Consider the following 21,297-nt stretch of genomic DNA (forward strand, 5'->3'; position numbering starts at 1 on the left):
GATCCACTGGTGTGGTGTGGTGCGGTGTGGTGCGGTGTGGTATTGTGTTGTGTTGTGTTGTGTTTTGCAAGTGTCCTATCAGTGGATAAGTAGTGAACCAATTGTTGAACATGGCATTTGGCTTACTTTTTGAAATAGGTGCAACAAACTTGTTCATAGTGTCCTACTGTATTACTGCACGAATAAAGACCTGATGGCTGAGTTCTAGGATCAATTTCTAGACTGAAGATATAAGATGTCTCTGCATCCACGGGGCATATATTTTTACACCACATTTGAAAGGTTTATTTGGCATATATCGCCAAAACCTTCAACAGCCACGGAATGATGCAAGTTGTCTGTCGTTTGTCATGTATTCAGATAGTACATAAACTGCTTGACAGTTCAAGACAAAGGTTGCCAAAAATGAATGAATATCAGCCAAATTGTCCATTTTTTTCTTGATCTTTTTGTCGTCAAAATGTAGGCAGTTTTGAAAGAAATGAAATCTCTTCTCATTATTTTTCTAAAAATCTCAACACCACACTTGTCACTTCTCCGTAATCCTGTAGATTCTGACAATTAGAATGATAAAGTCCAGCTATGAAGGCTTTTAGTTCAGATGGTGACGTGCCATGGTAAATATATTTCAAGTATCACTATTGCTGCATACAGGATGTCTTACTTGTATTTCAAAACATCTTGTAGCATGTCGTCATGAAAGAGTTTCCACCACTGAATCGCAGTGTTAGCATTCCTTCCAGTAGGGTTCACCCTGGCAGGAACCTAGTAACATTTCCCAACCTAGTGCTAGCATCAGGTATACATGATCATTTTGTAGCATTTTGACTAGCCAAATATTTATTTACACAATATTTCCTTTCTCACCTGAATGAAGGTCTGTCTTTCTTCTGCACTTCTCTGTTATATCGTGCTAACTTCTTTGACTTAAGGATCCAAGTCATCATTGGCAGCTGAATCATCTAATGATTCACTTTCACCCTCCTCCCAAACTTATAAAAGCAGATTTTCATCTGATATGGTACTGAATTGGGCTAATTCTACAAGAAATATCAAAAGAAAACATAAATTATAATTACCACAGAAAAGTTACATGGTGTATAGTGTGGGTCAAACACCCCATGACACTGTTGACACGCATGCACATGGCTTGCTGTTCATTATACCATATGGATGAGCACAAGGGTTGCTTGCTGTACTCCCCCAGCACAGCTGCTGAGACACACAGCTGGCTGCCACTATGCTAAAGTACGTATTTCCATTAGAAAAATGTGTTCAGGGCATTTTTACCCACTGTAATCCCCCTTGAGTAGCCTTTTAAGTGTTAAACAACTAAGTGATTGAAATAGTGACTTTTAAGTTGAAAAAGCAAAAAGCAATACACCTCGCTGAGATATTGACATGATTTGGGCATTTCCTTGTTTTTATGTCTTTCTGAGGAGCAGTTTTATGAAGCAAGTATTTGTCATTCTCTCTATGCTGATATGCCGATTGTGTGCTGTCTTCGTGGTTTCTCCCCTTATCTTCCTGTTGTTTAGCCATCGAGTTCTTTGAAGCTTCTCTCCAGCCCTGACCCCTTAGCTGTCTTTTTATTTGTGGCATTTTCATTGTTGTATCAGAAGTTAGGAAAGACAGTACTAGGTTTCCTTATGCAAGGACTCTACCCCCTTAGCATTTCAAGAGAGGAGATTTGGCTTGCTCTGAGTCATGTAGAGTTGCTTAAAATCTGTAGGTTGTTCTGTTCATCACAGTTCTGATTGTTTAGACTTCCTGAAACTTGTGGAAGACAGAAAACTGTGTGCCAGAAAACTGGCAGAGAAAATGGCATTCACGATATACTTTGCAAGTTGTTGATTGGTACTCTTGCGTTGGTCTTGTGCATTTGGGGCACTACTTACTTTTGCACGGAAAAGTCAGCTAGCTGGTTGCTTATCATTTCTTTTCAGCTTTAGAAAGCAACCAACATGTAAAAAGATAGTAAACTGAAATCTGGTTTCCTAAGACAAATGAAAGTCAATTCAATTTGATGAGCATTTTTGAGTGCTTTTTTTAGCACTAGAATTGAACTTGGGGCCTGTGTACGCTAGGCAAGTGCTCTACCCGAGCTACATCCCTAGCTGGTAGGCCTGATGAGCTAGGTAGTACTCCTTCCATCAGGAAATTTAAATTGACTTTTAAGAGGAGCCTAGCACTCACAAAGATACTTAACCTTTTGTTTCTTTTCAGCGAGTGGGCCATGGCGACGACAACCATGCAGATGCTGATCGATCACCCATATTTCTTCAGTTTATTGATTGTGTTTGGCAAATGACAAGACAGGTAAGAAATTTCAAGTGTATTTCTAACCTATAGACTTTTCATGTCAACATTTTTTTTTAATTTTTGGGGGGATCTTTTTTGGTTTTGGTACTGAGGATCTAACTCATGACTTGCCAGGAAGGCACTTATGCCACTGAGCTAAACCCCTGGCCCTCAATTCAGCATTTTAAAGTTGGAGTGTAGATAAATGCATTAGTCAGCTTTCCATTGTTGTGACAAAATACCTGGGAAAGTCAGTTTAAAGGATGAAAGGGTTACTGCAGAGGTTTCAGTCTGATCAGCTGGCTCCATTGCTACTAGACCTGTGGTGAGGCGGACACATCATGGGAGAAGGGGCTAGGAGCAGATCTCAAGGTGATAGCCCCATGACCCGATCCTTTCAGCTGGGCCCCAGCTCCTGTCTCCATCAATCATGCCATCAAGTTGTGCTGTCATCAGTGACAAGCCATCAGTGATGGGGTTAGAGCCCTGTGAGCCAGCCGCTCTCCCAAAGCACATCAGCATGGGAATATGCTAGATCTCAGCCATAAAAATAAGCTTTCGTTGTCATTCCATTCAAAAAGAAGGCTTATATGTGTGTGAGGTGTGACCCCTTCTCTTATGTAGAGCACTTTGATTGTAATTCACTTAGAAATATAAGCAGAAAATTAGAAACTATCAGTTTCACGCCCAGAGTTTCTTTTCTTTTGCCAGTGGTTTTTGTCAAGCCCCTGGCCCAGCAGCTGTGCAAGCCAGGGCCTTCCTCTAGTTAATTCTGCTACTGTGCCCTTTTGTACCAGATTAAGGAAACCTGCACAGTCTCCTGCCAGGCAGTTAATCTAAGATTGGGCCAGAGGGCAGAAATGGGATATGGCAAACTGCTAGTAAATACAGTCATGCCAGGAAATCCAGGAATCTCCACACTCTGCCCCAAACCACAGCCCCTCAGACATTTAGGTCACCAGGGGAGGCGTGCGTCCAGTGACAGCCGGCGGAGAAGACACTGCATAGCATCGTATCATTAGCTGTTCCTTAGCCCCCGCCCCCAGAGTACAGGGCCCTACGCCAGGAGCTACACGGGTGCCCCTTCCCTAAGTTAAGCCCTGTGGCTTCAGACCACAGCTGGCCTTAGGGCCTGTCTCCGGCATGCAAAGCTGGATTTCAGTCGTAGCCCGGGACAAGGGGTAAGCCTGGGCAGTGGCCCTGGATCCAGGGAAACAGAAGGAGGAAGCGAAGGAGAGAGTTGCACTCTCCACGCGCTAGCCAGCCTAGCTGAAGTGGAGGCTGTGGGCTAGAGCAGGCGGACTGGGAGCCGGGGCCTGTACCCTGTGCCTCCGCCAGAGCTCTGCTGGCCATAGGGAGGGAACGGCTGGAGCACCTCTGGTGACTGGCAGGGGTTCCTGCAACAGCGCTGTGCTCACGTGTGAGCCTCTCGGTGGCCTTGTCACATTTAGCCCAGGCTTCATGGGCCATGTGCCTGCCACTGCTTAGAGCTGTGGACAGCCACAAGTCTGGCATGCTCACTGGGGCAGAAGGAAGATTGAGGACTCACGTGTCTCTTCTGTCCCCACTGCTGCCCCTGCATCTTGTGGGGACACCTGGCTCTTTGCAGTCCCACTGGTTCTCTGGGGGTGGAACTGCACCCTGTTTTCAGAGGCTCCAGAGGGTAATCACATGCGCTTACCTAGGCAGATTGCTGTGCTAGACCAGTCCTGCCAAGACTGCTGTGTACACAGCCCTGGAGTTCTCCACCAGAGAGTGCACACATGGTACACATGCACACACATGCACACACACACACACACACACACACACACAGCCCTGGAGTCCTCCAGGACAACAAAAACGCGGGATCCACACACATGCACACACACACACACAGCCCTCGAGTCCTCCATGAGAAAAAAAAGTGTGATCCACACACATGCACACACACACACACACACACACACACACACACACAACCCTGGAGTTCACCAGAGAACAAGCACATGATCCACATGCACGCACATGCACACACACACACACACACACACACACAGACATGGAGTTCACCAGAGAGCAAGGACATAATGCACACACACTAAGCCCTGGAGTTCTCCACCAGAGAGTGCACACATGGTGCACACGCACACCCACACATGCACACACAGCCCTGGAGTTCTCCACCAGAGAATAAGCACTTGATCCACATGCACGCACATGCCCACACACTCTGCTGGACTTCTCCAACAGAGAGCGTGCACATGGTGCACACGCATGCACACACACACGCACACACACAGACCTGGAGTTCTTCACTGGAGAACAAGTGTGTGATCCACACATACGCACATGCGCACACACAAACACATCTGGAGTTTTCCACCAGAGAACAAGCACATGATTCACACACATGCACATGCACACACACACAACCCTGCAGTTCTTCCACCAGAGAGTGTGCACATAGTATACACACACACACATGCACACACACACACACAGAGCCCTGGAGTTCTGCACGAGAACAAGCATGTGATGCACACGTGTGCGCACGCACACACACAGCCCTGAGTCCTCCACCAGAGAACAAGCACATGATACACACGCATGCACATGTACACACAAACACACAGACACAGCCCTGGAGGTCTCCACAAGAGAACAAGCGCTTGATGCACAACACACATCCGCACACACACACACAGCCCTGGAGCTCACCAGCGAACAAGGGCATGATCTACACACACGCGCAAGCACACACACACACAGCCCTGGACTTCACCAGAGAACAAGCACATGATCCACATACACACACACACACACACACACACACACACAGCCCTGGTGTTCTTCACCTAGAGCACACACATGGTGCACATGCACACACACACACACACACACACACACACACACACACATGCACACACAGCTCTGGAATTCTCCTCCAGAGAATAAGCACATTATCCACATGCACACACACACGCAAACCTGGAGTTCTCCACCAGAGAACAAGCACATGATCCACACGCATGCATATGAGCACATACACTCACACAACCTGGAGTTCTCCACCAGAGAACAAGCATGTGATCCACACGCACACACATGCACACACACACAGAGTCTTGGAGTTTTCCACCAGACAACAAGCACGTGATCCACAAGCATGCACATGCACATACACACTCCTGGAGTTCTCCACCATAGAACATGCATATGGTGCACACACATGCACAGACATGCACGCGCACACACACAGCCCTGGAGTTCTGCCCCAGAAAACAAGTGTGTGATTCACACACACACACACACATGCACACACAGACACACAGCCCTGGAGTTCTCCACAAGAGAATAAGCACATGATCCACATACATGCACACACACACACACACACACACACACACCCTACATTTCTCCTCCAGAGAGCACACACAGCCCTGGAGTTCTCCACCAGAGATCAAGCACATGATTGACACGCATGCAAATGTACACACAAACACACAGACACAGCCCTGGAGGTCTCCACAAGAGAACAAGCGCTTGATGCACAACACACATCCGAACACACATACAGCCCTGGAGCTCACCAGCGAACAAGGGCATGATCTACACACACGCACAAGCACACACACACACAGCCCTGGACTTCACCAGAGAACAAGCACATGATCCACATACACGCACACACACAAACACACAGCCCTGGTTTTTTCACCTAAGAGAGCACACACATGGTGCACACGCACACACACACACATGCACACACATCTCTGGAATTCTCCACCAGAGAATAAGCACATTATCCACATGCACACACATGCACACACACACGCAAACCTGGAGATCTCCACCAGAGAACAAGCACATGATCCACACGCATGCACATGTACACACAAACACAAAGACACAGCCCTGGAGGTCTCCACAAGAGAACAAGCGCTTGATGCACAACACACATCCGCACACACACACACAGCCCTGGAGCTCATCAGCGAACAAGGGCATGATCTACACACACACACACATGCACACACACACAGCCCTGGACTTCACCAGAGAACAAGCACATGATCCACATGCACGCACACACACAAACACACACACACAGCCCTGGTGTTCTCCACCTAGAGAGCACACACATGGTGCACGCAAACACACACACACACATGAACACACAGCTCTGGAATTCTCCACCAGAGAATAAGCACATTATCCACACGCACACACATGCACACACACACGCAAACCTGGAGTTCTGCACTAGAGAATAAACACATGATCCGCACGCATGCACATGAGCACATACACTCACACAACCTGGAGTTCTCCACCAGAGAACAAGCATGTGATCCACACGCACACACATGCACACACACACAGAGTCTTGGAGTTTTCCACCAGACAACAAGCACGTGATCCACAAGCATGCACATGCACATACACACTCCTGGAGTTCTCCACCATAGAACATGCATATGGTGCACACACATGCACAGCCATGCACGCGCACACACACAGCCCTGGAGTTCTGCCCCAGAAAACAAGTGTGTGATTCACACACACACACACACATGCACACACAGACACACAGCCCTGAAGTTCTCCACAAGAGAATAAGCACATGATCCACATACATGCACACACACACACACACACACACACACACACCCTACATTTCTCCTCCAGAGAGCACACACAGCCCTGGAGTTCTCCACCAGAGATCAAGCACATGATTGACACGCATGCAAATGTACACACAAACACACAGACACAGCCCTGGAGGTCTCCACAAGAGAACAAGCGCTTGATGCACAACACACATCCGAACACACACAAAGCCCTGGAGCTCACCAGCGAACAAGGGCATGATCTACACACACGCACAAGCACACACACACACAGCCCTGGACTTCACCAGAGAACAAGCACATGATCCACATACACGCACACACACAAACACACAGCCCTGGTTTTTTCACCTAAGAGAGCACACACATGGTGCACACGCACACACACACACATGCACACACATCTCTGGAATTCTCCACCAGAGAATAAGCACATTATCCACATGCACACACATGCACACACACACGCAAACCTGGAGATCTGCACCAGAGAACAAGCACATGATCCACACGCATGCACATGTACACACAAACACAAAGACACAGCCCTGGAGGTCTCCACAAGAGAACAAGCGCTTGATGCACAACACACATCCGCACACACACACACAGCCCTGGAGCTCATCAGCGAACAAGGGCATGATCTACACACACACACACATGCACACACACACAGCCCTGGACTTCACCAGAGAACAAGCACATGATCCACATGCACGCACACACACAAATACACACACACAGCCCTGGTGTTCTCCACCTAGAGAGCACACACATGGTGCACGCAAACACACACACACACATGAACACACAGCTCTGGAATTCTCCACCAGAGAATAAGCACATTATCCACACGCACACACATGCACACACACACGCAAACCTGGAGTTCTGCACTAGAGAATAAGCACATGATCCGCACGCATGCACATGAGCACATACACTCACACAACCTGGAGTTCTCCACCAGAGAACAAGCATGTGATCCACACGCACACACATGCGCACACACACAGAGACTTGGAGTTTTCCAGCAGACAACAAGCATGTGATCCACAAGCATGCACATGCACATACACACTCCTGGAGTTCTCCACCATAGAACGTGCATATGGTGCACACACATGCACACCCATGCACGCGCACACACACAGACCTGGAGTTCTGCCCCAGAAAACAAGTGTGTGATTCACACACACACACATGCACACATAGACACACAGCCCTGGATTTCTCCACAAGAGAATAAGCACATGATCCACATGCATGCACATGCACACACACACACACACACACACACACACACACAGCCCTGGAGTTCACCAGAGAACAAGCACATGATCTACACGCACGCACATGCACACACACACACACACAGACCTGCAGTTCACCAGAGAGCAAGCACATAATGCACACACATGTGCGTGCACACACACACAAAGCCCTGGAGTTCTCCACCAGAGAATAAGCACTTGATCTACATGCACGCACATGCCCTCACACTCTGCTGGACTTCTCCAACAGAGTGCATGCACATGGTGCACACGCATGCACATACACACGCACACACACAGACCTGGAGTTCTTCACTGGAGAAAAAGTGTGTGATCCACACATACGCACATGCACACAAACACACAAACACCTCTGGAGTTTTCCACCAGAGAACAAGCACAGGATTCACACACATGCACATGCACACACCTACACACAACCCTGCAGTTCTTCCACCAGAGAGTGTGCACATAGTATACACACACACATGCACACCCAGACAAAGAGCCCTGGAGTTCTGCACTAGAACAAGCGTGTGATGCACACATGTGCGCACGCACACACACAGCCCTGAGTCCTCCACCAGAGAACAAGCACATGATCCACACGCATGCACATGTACACACAAACACACAGACACAGCCCTGGAGGTCCCCACAAGAGAACAAGCGCTTGATGCTCAACACACATCCGCACACACACACAGCCCTGGAGCTCACCAGCGAACAAGGGCATGATCTACACACACACACATGCACACACACACACAGCCTTGGACTTCACCAGAGAACAAGCACATGATACACATACACGCACACACACACACACACACAGCCCTGGTGTTCTTCACCTAGAGAGCACACACATGGTGCACGCACACACACACAAACATGCACACACAGACACACAGCCCTGGAATTCTCCACAAGAGAATAAGCACATGATCCACATGCATGCACATGCAAACACACACACACACACACACACACAGCCCTGGAGTTCACCAGAGAACAAGCACATGATCCAGTCGCACGCACCTGCACACACACACACACACACACAGACCTGCAGTTCACCAGAGAGCAAGCACATAATGTACACACATGTGCGTGCACACACACACAAAGCCCTGGAGTTCTCCACCAGGGAGTGCACACATGGTGCACACGCACACCCACACATGCACACACAGCCCTGGAGTTCTCCACCAGAGAATAAGCACTTGATCCACATGCATGCACATGCCCACACACTCTCCTGGACTTCTCCAACAGAGAGCGTGCACATGGTGCACATGCATGCACATACACATGCACACACACAGACCTGGAGTTCTTCACTGGAGAACAAGTGTGTGATCCACACATACGCACATGCACAGACACACACAAACACCTCTGGAGTTTTCCACCAGAGAACAAGCACATGATTGACACACATGCACATGCACACACACACACACAACCCTGCAGTTCTTCCACCAGAGAGTGTGCACATAGAATACACACACACACATGCACACACACACACACAGAGCCCTGGAGTTCTGCACGAGAACAAGCATGTGATGCACACGTGTGCGCACGCACACACACAGCCCTGAGTCCTCCACCAGAGAACAAGCACATGATCCACACGCATGCACATGTACACACAAACACACAGACACAACCCTGGAGGTCTCCACAAGAGAACAAGCGCTTGATGCGCAACACACATCCGCACACACACACAGCCCTGGAGCTCACCAGCGAACAAGGGCATGATCTACACACACGCACAAACACACACAAACACTGCCCTGGACTTCACCAGAGAACAAGCACATGATCCACATACACGCACACACACAAATACACAGCCCTGGTTTTTACACCTAAGAGAGCACACACATGGTGCAAACGCACGCACACACACACACACACACGCGCACACACACATGCACACACAGCTCTGGAATTCTCCACCAGAGAATAAGCACATTATCCACACGCACACACATGCACACACACACGCAAACCTGGAGTTCTCCACCAGAGAACAAGCACATGTTCCGCATGCATGCACATACACTCACACATCCTGGAGTTCTCCACCAGAGAACAAGCATGTGATCCACACGCACACACATGCACACACACACAGAGTCTTGGAGTTTTCCAGCAGACAACAGGCACGTGATCCACAAGCATGCACATGCACATACACACTCCTAGAGTTCTCTACCATAGAACATGCATATGGTGCACACACATGCACACCCATGCACAAGCATACACACAGCCCTGGAGTTCTGACCCAGAAAACAAGTGTGTGATTCACACACACACACATGCACACACAGACACACAGCCCTGGAGTTCTCCACAAGAGAATAAGCACATGATCCACATGCATGCACATGCACACACACAAACACACACACACACACACACACAGCCCTGGAGTTCACCAGAGAACAAGCACATGATCCACACGCACGCACATGCACACACACACACAAACACAGACCTGCAGTTCACCAGAGAGCAAGCACATAATGCACACACATGTGCGTGCACACACACACAAAGCCCTGGAGTTCTCCACCAGAGAGTGCACATGTGGTTTACACGCACACCACCACATGCACATACAGCCCTGGATTTCTTCAACAGAGAATAAGCACTTGATCCACATGCACGCACATGCCCACACACTCTCCTGGACTTCTCCAACAGAGAGCGTGCACATGGTGCACACGCATGCACATTCACACGCACACACACAGACCTGGAGTTCTTCACTGGAGAACAAGTGTGTGATCCACACATACGCACATGCACAGACACACACAAACACCTCTGGAGTTTTCCACCAGAGAACAAGCACATGATTCACACACATGCACATGCACACACCTACACACAACCCTGCAGTTCTTCCACCAGAGAGTGTGCACATAGTATACACCCACACATGCACACACACACAGAACCCTGGATTTCTGCACAAGAACAAGCGTGTGATGCACACGTGTGCGCACGCACACACACAGCGCTGAGTCCTCCACCAGAGAACAAGCACATGATCCACATGCATGCACATGTACACACAAACACACAGACACAACCCTGGAGGTCTCCACAAGAGAACAAGCGCTTGATGCGCAACACACATCCGCACACACACACAGCCCTGGAGCTCACCAGCGAACAAGGGCATGATCTACACACACGCACAAACACACACAAACACTGCCCTGGACTTCACCAGAGAACAAGCACATGATCCACATACACGCACACACACAAATACACAGCCCTGGTTTTTTCACCTAAGAGAGCACACACATGGTGCACACGCACACACACACACATGCACACACATCTCTGGAATTCTCCACCAGAGAATAAGCACATTATCCACATGCACACACATGCACACACACACGCAAACCTGGAGATCTCCACCAGAGAACAAGCACATGATCCACACGCATGCACATGTACACACAAACACAAAGACACAGCCCTGGAGGTCTCCACAAGAGAACAAGCGCTTGATGCACAACACACATCCGCACACACACACACAGCCCTGGAGCTCATCAGCGAACAAGGGCATGATCTACACACACACACACATGCACACACACACAGCCCTGGACTTCACCAGAGAACAAGCACATGATCCACATGCACGCACACACACAAACACACACACACAGCCCTGGTGTTCTCCACCTAGAGAGCACACACATGGTGCACGCAAACACACACACACACATGAACACACAGCTCTGGAATTCTCCACCAGAGAATAAGCACATTGTCCACACGCACACACATGCACACACACACGCAAACCTGGAGTTCTGCACTAGAGAATAAACACATGATCCGCACGCATGCACATGAGCACATACACTCACACAACCTGGAGTTCTCCACCAGAGAACAAGCATGTGATCCACACGCACACACATGCACACACACACAGAGTCTTGGAGTTTTCCACCAGACAACAAGCACGTGATCCACAAGCATGCACATGCACATACACACTCCTGGAGTTCTCCACCATAGAACATGCATATGGTGCACACACATGCACAGCCATGCACGCGCACACACACAGCCCTGGAGTTCTGCCCCAGAAAACAAGTGTGTGATTCACACACACACACACGCATGCACACACAGACACACAGCCCTGAAGTTCTCCACAAGAGAATAAGCACATGATCCACATACATGCACACACACACACACACACACACACACACACACCCTACATTTCTCCTCCAGAGAGCACACACAGCCCTGGAGTTCTCCACCAGAGATCAAGCACATGATTGACACGCATGCAAATGTACACACAAACACACAGACACAGCCCTGGAGGTCTCCACAAGAGAACAAGCGCTTGATGCACAACACACATCCGAACACACACAAAGCCCTGGAGCTCACCAGCGAACAAGGGCATGATCTACACACACGCACAAGCACACACACACACAGCCCTGGACTTCACCAGAGAACAAGCACATGATCCACATACACGCACACACACAAACACACAGCCCTGGTTTTTTCACCTAAGAGAGCACACACATGGTGCACACGCACACACACACACATGCACACACATCTCTGGAATTCTCCACCAGAGAATAAGCACATTATCCACATGCACACACATGCACACACACACGCAAACCTGGAGATCTCCACCAGAGAACAAGCACATGATCCACACGCATGCACATGTACACACAAACACAAAGACACAGCCCTGGAGGTCTCCACAAGAGAACAAGCGCTTGATGCACAACACACATCCGCACACACACACACAGCCCTGGAGCTCATCAGCGAACAAGGGCATGATCTACACACACACACACATGCACACACACACAGCCCTGGACTTCACCAGAGAACAAGCACATGATCCACATGCACGCACACACACAAATACACACACACAGCCCTGGTGTTCTCCACCTAGAGAGCACACACATGGTGCACGCAAACACACACACACACATGAACACACAGCTCTGGAATTCTCCACCAGAGAATAAGCACATTATCCACACGCACACACATGCACACACACACGCAAACCTGGAGTTCTGCACTAGAGAATAAGCACATGATCCGCACGCATGCACATGAGCACATACACTCACACAACCTGGAGTTCTCCACCAGAGAACAAGCATGTGATCCACACGCACACACATGCGCACACACACAGAGACTTGGAGTTTTCCAGCAGACAACAAGCATGTGATCCACAAGCATGCACATGCACATACACACTCCTGGAGTTCTCCACCATAGAACGTGCATATGGTGCACACACATGCACACCCATGCACGCGCACACACACAGACCTGGAGTTCTGCCCCAGAAAACAAGTGTGTGATTCACACACACACACATGCACACATAGACACACAGCCCTGGATTTCTCCACAAGAGAATAAGCACATGATCCACATGCATGCACATGCACACACACACACACACACACACACACACACACACAGCCCTGGAGTTCACCAGAGAACAAGCACATGATCTACACGCACGCACATGCACACACACACACACACACAGACCTGCAGTTCACCAGAGAGCAAGCACATAATGCACACACATGTGCGTGCACACACACACAAAGCCCTGGAGTTCTCCACCAGAGAATAAGCACTTGATCTACATGCACGCACATGCCCTCACACTCTGCTGGACTTCTCCAACAGAGTGCATGCACATGGTGCACACGCATGCACATACACACGCACACACACAGACCTGGAGTTCTTCACTGGAGAAAAAGTGTGTGATCCACACATACGCACATGCACACAAACACACAAACACCTCTGGAGTTTTCCACCAGAGAACAAGCACAGGATTCACACACATGCACATGCACACACCTACACACAACCCTGCAGTTCTTCCACCAGAGAGTGTGCACATAGTATACACACACACATGCACACCCAGACAAAGAGCCCTGGAGTTCTGCACTAGAACAAGCGTGTGATGCACACATGTGCGCACGCACACACACAGCCCTGAGTCCTCCACCAGAGAACAAGCACATGATCCACACGCATGCACATGTACACACAAACACACAGACACAGCCCTGGAGGTCCCCACAAGAGAACAAGCGCTTGATGCTCAACACACATCCGCACACACACACAGCCCTGGAGCTCACCAGCGAACAAGGGCATGATCTACACACACACACATGCACACACACACACAGCCTTGGACTTCACCAGAGAACAAGCACATGATACACATACACGCACACACACACACACACACAGCCCTGGTGTTCTTCACCTAGAGAGCACACACATGGTGCACGCACACACACACAAACATGCACACACAGACACACAGCCCTGGAATTCTCCACAAGAGAATAAGCACATGATCCACATGCATGCACATGCAAACACACACACACACACACACACACACAGCCCTGGAGTTCACCAGAGAACAAGCACATGATCCAGTCGCACGCACCTGCACACACACACACACACACAGACCTGCAGTTCACCAGAGAGCAAGCACATAATGTACACACATGTGCGTGCACACACACACAAAGCCCTGGAGTTCTCCACCAGAGAGTGCACATGTGGTTTACACGCACACCACCACATGCACATACAGCCCTGGATTTCTTCAACAGAGAATAAGCACTTGATCCACATGCACGCACATGCCCACACACTCTCCTGGACTTCTCCAACAGAGAGCGTGCACATGGTGCACACGCATGCACATTCACACGCACACACACAGACCTGGAGTTCTTCACTGGAGAACAAGTGTGTGATCCACACATACGCACATGCACAGACACACACAAACACCTCTGGAGTTTTCCACCAGAGAACAAGCACATGATTCACACACATGCACATGCACACACCTACACACAACCCTGCAGTTCTTCCACCAGAGAGTGTGCACATAGTATACACCCACACATGCACACACACACAGAACCCTGCATTTCTGCACAAGAACAAGCGTGTGATGCACACGTGTGCGCACGCACACACACAGCGCTGAGTCCTCCACCAGAGAACAAGCACATGATCCACATGCATGCACATGTACACACAAACACACAGGCAGAGCCATGGAGGTCCCCACAAGAGAACAAGCGCTTGATGCTCAACACACATCCGCACACACACACAGCCCTGGAGCTCACCAGCGAACAAGGGCATGATCTACACACACACACATGCACACACACACACAGCTTTGGACTTCACCAGAGAACAAGCACATGATACACATACACGCACACACACACACAGCCCTGTTGTTCTTCACCTAGAGAGTACACACATGGTGCACGCACACACACACACACACACACACATGCACACACAGACACACACACAGCCCTGGAGTTCACCAGAGAACAAGCACATGATCCAGACGCACGCACCTGCACACACACACACACACAGACCTGCAGTTCACCAGAGAGCAAGCACATAATGCACACACATGTGCGTGCACACACACACAAAGTCCTGGAGTTCTCCACCAGGGAGTGTACACATGGTGCACACGCACACCCACACATGCACACACAGCCCTGGAGTTCTCCACCAGAGAATAAGCACTTGATCCACATGCACGCACATGCCCACACACTCTCCTGGACTTCTCCAACAGAGAGCGTGCACATGGTGCACACGCATGCACATACACACGCACACACACAGACCTGGAGTTCTTCACTGGAGAACAAGTGTGTGATCCACACATACGCACATGCACACACACACACAAACACCTCTGGAGTTTTCCACCAGAGAACAAGCACATGATTGACACACATGCACATGCACACACACACACACAACCCTGCATTTCTTCCACCAGAGTATGCACATAGTATATACACACACATGCACACACACACACAAAGCCCTGGAGTTCTGCATGAGAACAAGCGTGTGATGCACACGTGTGCACACGCACACACACAGCCCTGAGTCCTCCACCAGAGAACAAGCACATGATCCACACGCATGCACATGTACACACAAACACACAGACACAACCCTGGAGGTCTCCACAAGAGAACAAGCGCTGGATGCACAACACACATCCGCACACACTCACACAGCCCTGGAGCTTACCAGCGAACAAGGGCATGATGTACACACACGCACAGCACACACACACACAGCCCTGGACTTCACCAGAGAACAAGCACATGATCCACATACACGCACACACACAAACACACAGCCCTGGTTTTTTCAGCTAAGAGAGCACACACATGGTGCATACACACACACACACATGCACACCCCGCTCTGGAATTCTCCACCAGAGAATAAGCACATTATCCACACGCACACATGCACACACAGACACAAACCTGGAGTTGTCCACCAGGGAACAAGCACATGATCCACACGCATGCACATGAGCACATACACTCACACAACCTGGAGTTCTCCACCAGAGAACAAGCATGTGATCCACATGCACACACATGCACGCGCGCACACACAGCCCTGGAGTTCTGCCTTAGAAAACAAGTGTGTGATTCACACATACACACACACATGCACACACAGACACACAGCCCTGGAGTTCACCAGAGAACAAGCACATGATCCACACCCACGCACATACACACACACACACACACACACACACACAAACAGACCTGGAGTTCACCAGAGAGCATGCATATAATGCACACACATGTGCATGCACACACACAAAAAGCCCTGCTGTTCTCCACCAGAGAGTACACACATGGTGCACACGCACACCCACACATGCACACACAGCCCTGGAGTTCTCCACCAGAGAATAAGCACTTGATCCACACGCACGCACATGCCCACACACTCTCCTGGACTTCTCCAACAGACAGCATGCACATGGTGAACACGCATGCACCCACACACGCACACACACAGACCTGGAGTTCTTCACTGGAGAGCAAGTGTGTGATCCACACATACGAACATGCACACACACACAAACGCCTCTGTAGTTCTCCATCAGAGAACAAGCACATGATTCACACACATGCACATGCACACACACACAATCCTGCAGTTCTTCCACGAGAGAGTGTGCACATAGTATACACACACACTTGCACACACAGAGAGCCCTGGATTTCTGCACGAGAACAAGCGTGTGGTGCACACGTGTGCGCACGCACACACACAGCTCTGAGTCCTCCACCAGAGAATAAGCACATGATCCACACGCATGCACATGTACACACAAACACACAGACACAGCCCTGGAGATCTCCACAAGAGAACAAGCGCTTGATGCACAACACACATCCACACACACACACAGCCCTGGAGCTCACCAGTGAACAAAGGCATGATCTACACGCACGCACAAGCACACGCACACACAGCCCTGGAGCTCACCAGCGAACAAGGGCATGATCCACATACACGCACACACACAAACACACAGCCCTGGTGTTCTTCACCTAGAGAGCACACACATGGTGCACACGCACACACATGCACACACAGCTCTGGAATTCTCCACCAGAAAATAGGCACATTATCCACGTGCACACACACACGCAAACCTGGAGTTCTCCACCAGAGAACAAGCACATTATCCACACGCATGCACATGAGCACATACACTCACAAATCTTGGAGTTCTCCACCAGAGAACAAGCATGTGATCCACACGCACACACATGCACACACACACAGAGACTTGGAGTTTTCCAGCAGACAACAAGCACGTGATCCACAAGCATGCACATTCACATAAACACTCCTGGAGTTCTCCACCATAGAACGTGCATATGGTGCACACACATGCACATCCATGCACGCACACACACTTCCCTGGAGTTCTGCCCAGAAAACAAGTGTGTGATTCACACACACACACATGCACACACAGACACACAGCCCTGGTTTTCTCCACAAGAGAATAAGCACATGATCCACATGCATGCACATACACACACACACACACAGCCCTGGAGTTCTCCACCAGAGAACAAGCACATGATCTACATGCACGCACATGCCCACACACTCTCCTGGACTTCTCCAACAGAGAGCGTGCACATGGTGCACACTCATGCACATACACACGCACACACACAGACCTCGAGTTCTTCACTGGAGAACAAGTGTGTGATCCACACATACGCACATGCACACACACACACACACAAACACCTCTGGAGTTCTCCACCAGAGATCAAGCACATGATCCACACGCATGCACATGTACACACAAACACACAGGCACAGCCCTGGAGGTCTCCACAAGAGAGCACGCGTTTAATGCACAACACACATCTGCACACACACACACAGTCCTGGAGCTCACCAGCGAACAAGGGCATGATCTACACACACACACATGCACACACACACACTGCCCTGGACTTCACCAGAGAACAAGCACATGATCCACATACACGCACACACACACACAGCCCTGGTGTTCTCCACCAAGAGAGCATACACATGGTGCACGCACACACTCACACACACACACATGCACACACAGCTCTTGAATTCTCTACCAGAGAATAAGCACATTATCCACACACACACACATGCACACACACACGCAACCTGGAGTTCTCCACCAGAGAACAAGCACATGATCCACACGCATGCACATGAGCACATACACTCACACAACCTGGAGTTCTCCACCAGAGAACAACCATGTGATCCACACACACAAACATGCACACACACACAGAGTCCTGGAGTTTTCCAGCAGACAACAAGCACGTGATCCACAGGCACACACATGCACACACACACACAGAGACTTGGAGTTTTCCAGCAGACAACAAGCTTGTGATCCACAGGAATGCACATGAACATACACACTCCTGGAGTTCTCCGCCATAGAACGTGCATACGGTGCACACACATGCACACCCATGCACGCGCACACACAGCCCTGGAGTTCTGCCCAGAAAACAAGTGTGTGATTCACACACACACACATGCACACACAGACACACAGCCCTGGAGTTCTCCACAAGAGAATAAGCACATGATCCACATGCATGCACATGCACACACACACACACACACACACACACAGCCCTGGAGTTCTCCACCAGAGAACAAGCACATGATCTACATGCACGCACATGCCCACACACTCTCCTAGACTTCTCCAACAGAGAGCGTGCACATGGTGCACACTCATGCACATACACACGCACACACACAGACCTCGAGTTCTTCACTGGACAACAAGTGTGTGATCCACACATACGCACATGCACACACACACACAAACACCTCTGGAGTTTTCCACCAGAGAACAAGCACATGATTCACACACATGCACATGCACACACACACAACCCTGCAGTTCTTCCACCAGAGTATTCACATAGTATATACACACACATGCACACACACACAGAGCCCTGGAGTTCTGCATGAGAAAAAGCGTGTGATGCACACGTGTGCGCACACACACACAGCCCTGATTCCTCCACCAGAGAACAAGCACATGATCCACACACATGCACATGAACACACAAACACAGACATAGCCCTGGAGGTCTCCACAAGAGAGCACGCGCTTAATGCACAACACACATCCGCACACACACACAGCCCTGGAGCTCACCAGCGAACAAGGGCATGATCTACACACATGCACAAGCACACACACACACAGCCCTGGACTTCACCAGAGAACAAGCACATGATCCACATACACGCACACACACAAACCCACAGCCCTGGTTTTTTCAGCTAAGAGAGCACACACATGGTGCACACACACACACACACACACATGCACACACAGCTCTGGAATTCTCCACCAGAGAATAAGCACATTATCCACACGCACACACATGTACACACACACACAAACCTGGAGTTCTCCACCAGGGAACAAGCACATGATCCACACGCATGCACATGAGCACATACACTCACACAACCGGGAGTTCTCCACCAGAGAACAAGCAAGTGATCCACATGCACACACATGCAGCCGCGCACACACAGCCCTGCAGTTCTGCCTCAGAAAACAAGTGTGTGATTCATACACACACACACACATGCACACACAGACACAGAGCCCTGGAGTTCACCAGAGAACAAGCACATGATCCACACCCACGCACATACACACACACACACACACACCCAGACAGACCAGGAGTTCACCAGAGAGCAAGCACATAATGCACACACATGTGCGTGCACACTCACACAAAGCCCTGCTGTTCTCCACCAGAGAGTGCACACATGGTGCACACGCACACCCAGACATGCACACACAGCCCTGGAGTTCTCCACCAGAGAATAAGCACTTGATCCACACACATGCACATGCCCACACACTCTCCTGGACTTCTCCAACAGAGAGCATGCACATGGTGCACACTCATGCACACACACGCACACACACACACCTGGAGTTCTTCACTGGAGAACAAGTGTGTGATCCACACATACGCACATGCACACACACACACAAACACCTCTGCAGTTTTCCACCAGAGAACAACCAAAAGATTCACACACATGCACATGTACACACACACAACCCTGTAGTTGTTCCACCAGAGAGTGTGCACATAATATACCCACACGCATGCACACACACAGCCCTGGAGTTCTGCACGAGAACAAGTGTGTGATGCACACGTGTGCACACGCACACACACAGCCCTGAGTCCTCCACCAGAGAACAAGCACATGATCCACACACAAGCACATGTACACACAAACACACAGACACAGCCCTGGAGGTCTCCATAAGAAAACAAGCGCTGGATGCACAACACACATCCGCACACAAACACAGTCCTGGAGCTCACCAGCGGACAAGGGCATGATCTACACACGCGCACAAGCACACACACACACACAGCCCTGAACTTCACCAGAGAACAAGCACATGATCCACATACACGCACACACACACAGCCCTGGTGTTCTTCACCTAGAGAGCACACACATGGTGCACATGCACACATGCACACACAGCTCTGGAATTCTCCACCAGAGAATAAGCACATTATCCACACACACAC

At 49.8% G+C, this 21,297-nt stretch overlaps 1 protein-coding gene across 12 annotated transcripts in view; it reads left to right on the plus strand.

The window, feature by feature from the left end:
- Mtmr1 (myotubularin related protein 1) overlaps positions 1 to 21,297 on the plus strand; it is a 232,094-nt gene that overhangs the window by 52,603 nt on the left and 158,194 nt on the right. For all 12 annotated transcript variants that reach the window (XM_063246533.1, XM_063246522.1, XM_063246523.1 and 9 more), the window contains one exon: positions 2,227 to 2,319. In XM_063246533.1, the coding sequence (XP_063102603.1) occupies positions 2,227 to 2,319 (93 nt within the window). The remainder of the gene's footprint in view (positions 1 to 2,226; positions 2,320 to 21,297) is intronic.

The sequence above is a fragment of the Cavia porcellus genome, unplaced genomic scaffold, assembly GCF_034190915.1.
Source record: "Cavia porcellus strain 051 isolate PalLab524CR breed Dunkin Hartley unplaced genomic scaffold, mCavPor4.1 scaffold_3, whole genome shotgun sequence".
NCBI classification, from domain to species: Eukaryota; Metazoa; Chordata; class Mammalia; order Rodentia; family Caviidae; genus Cavia; species Cavia porcellus.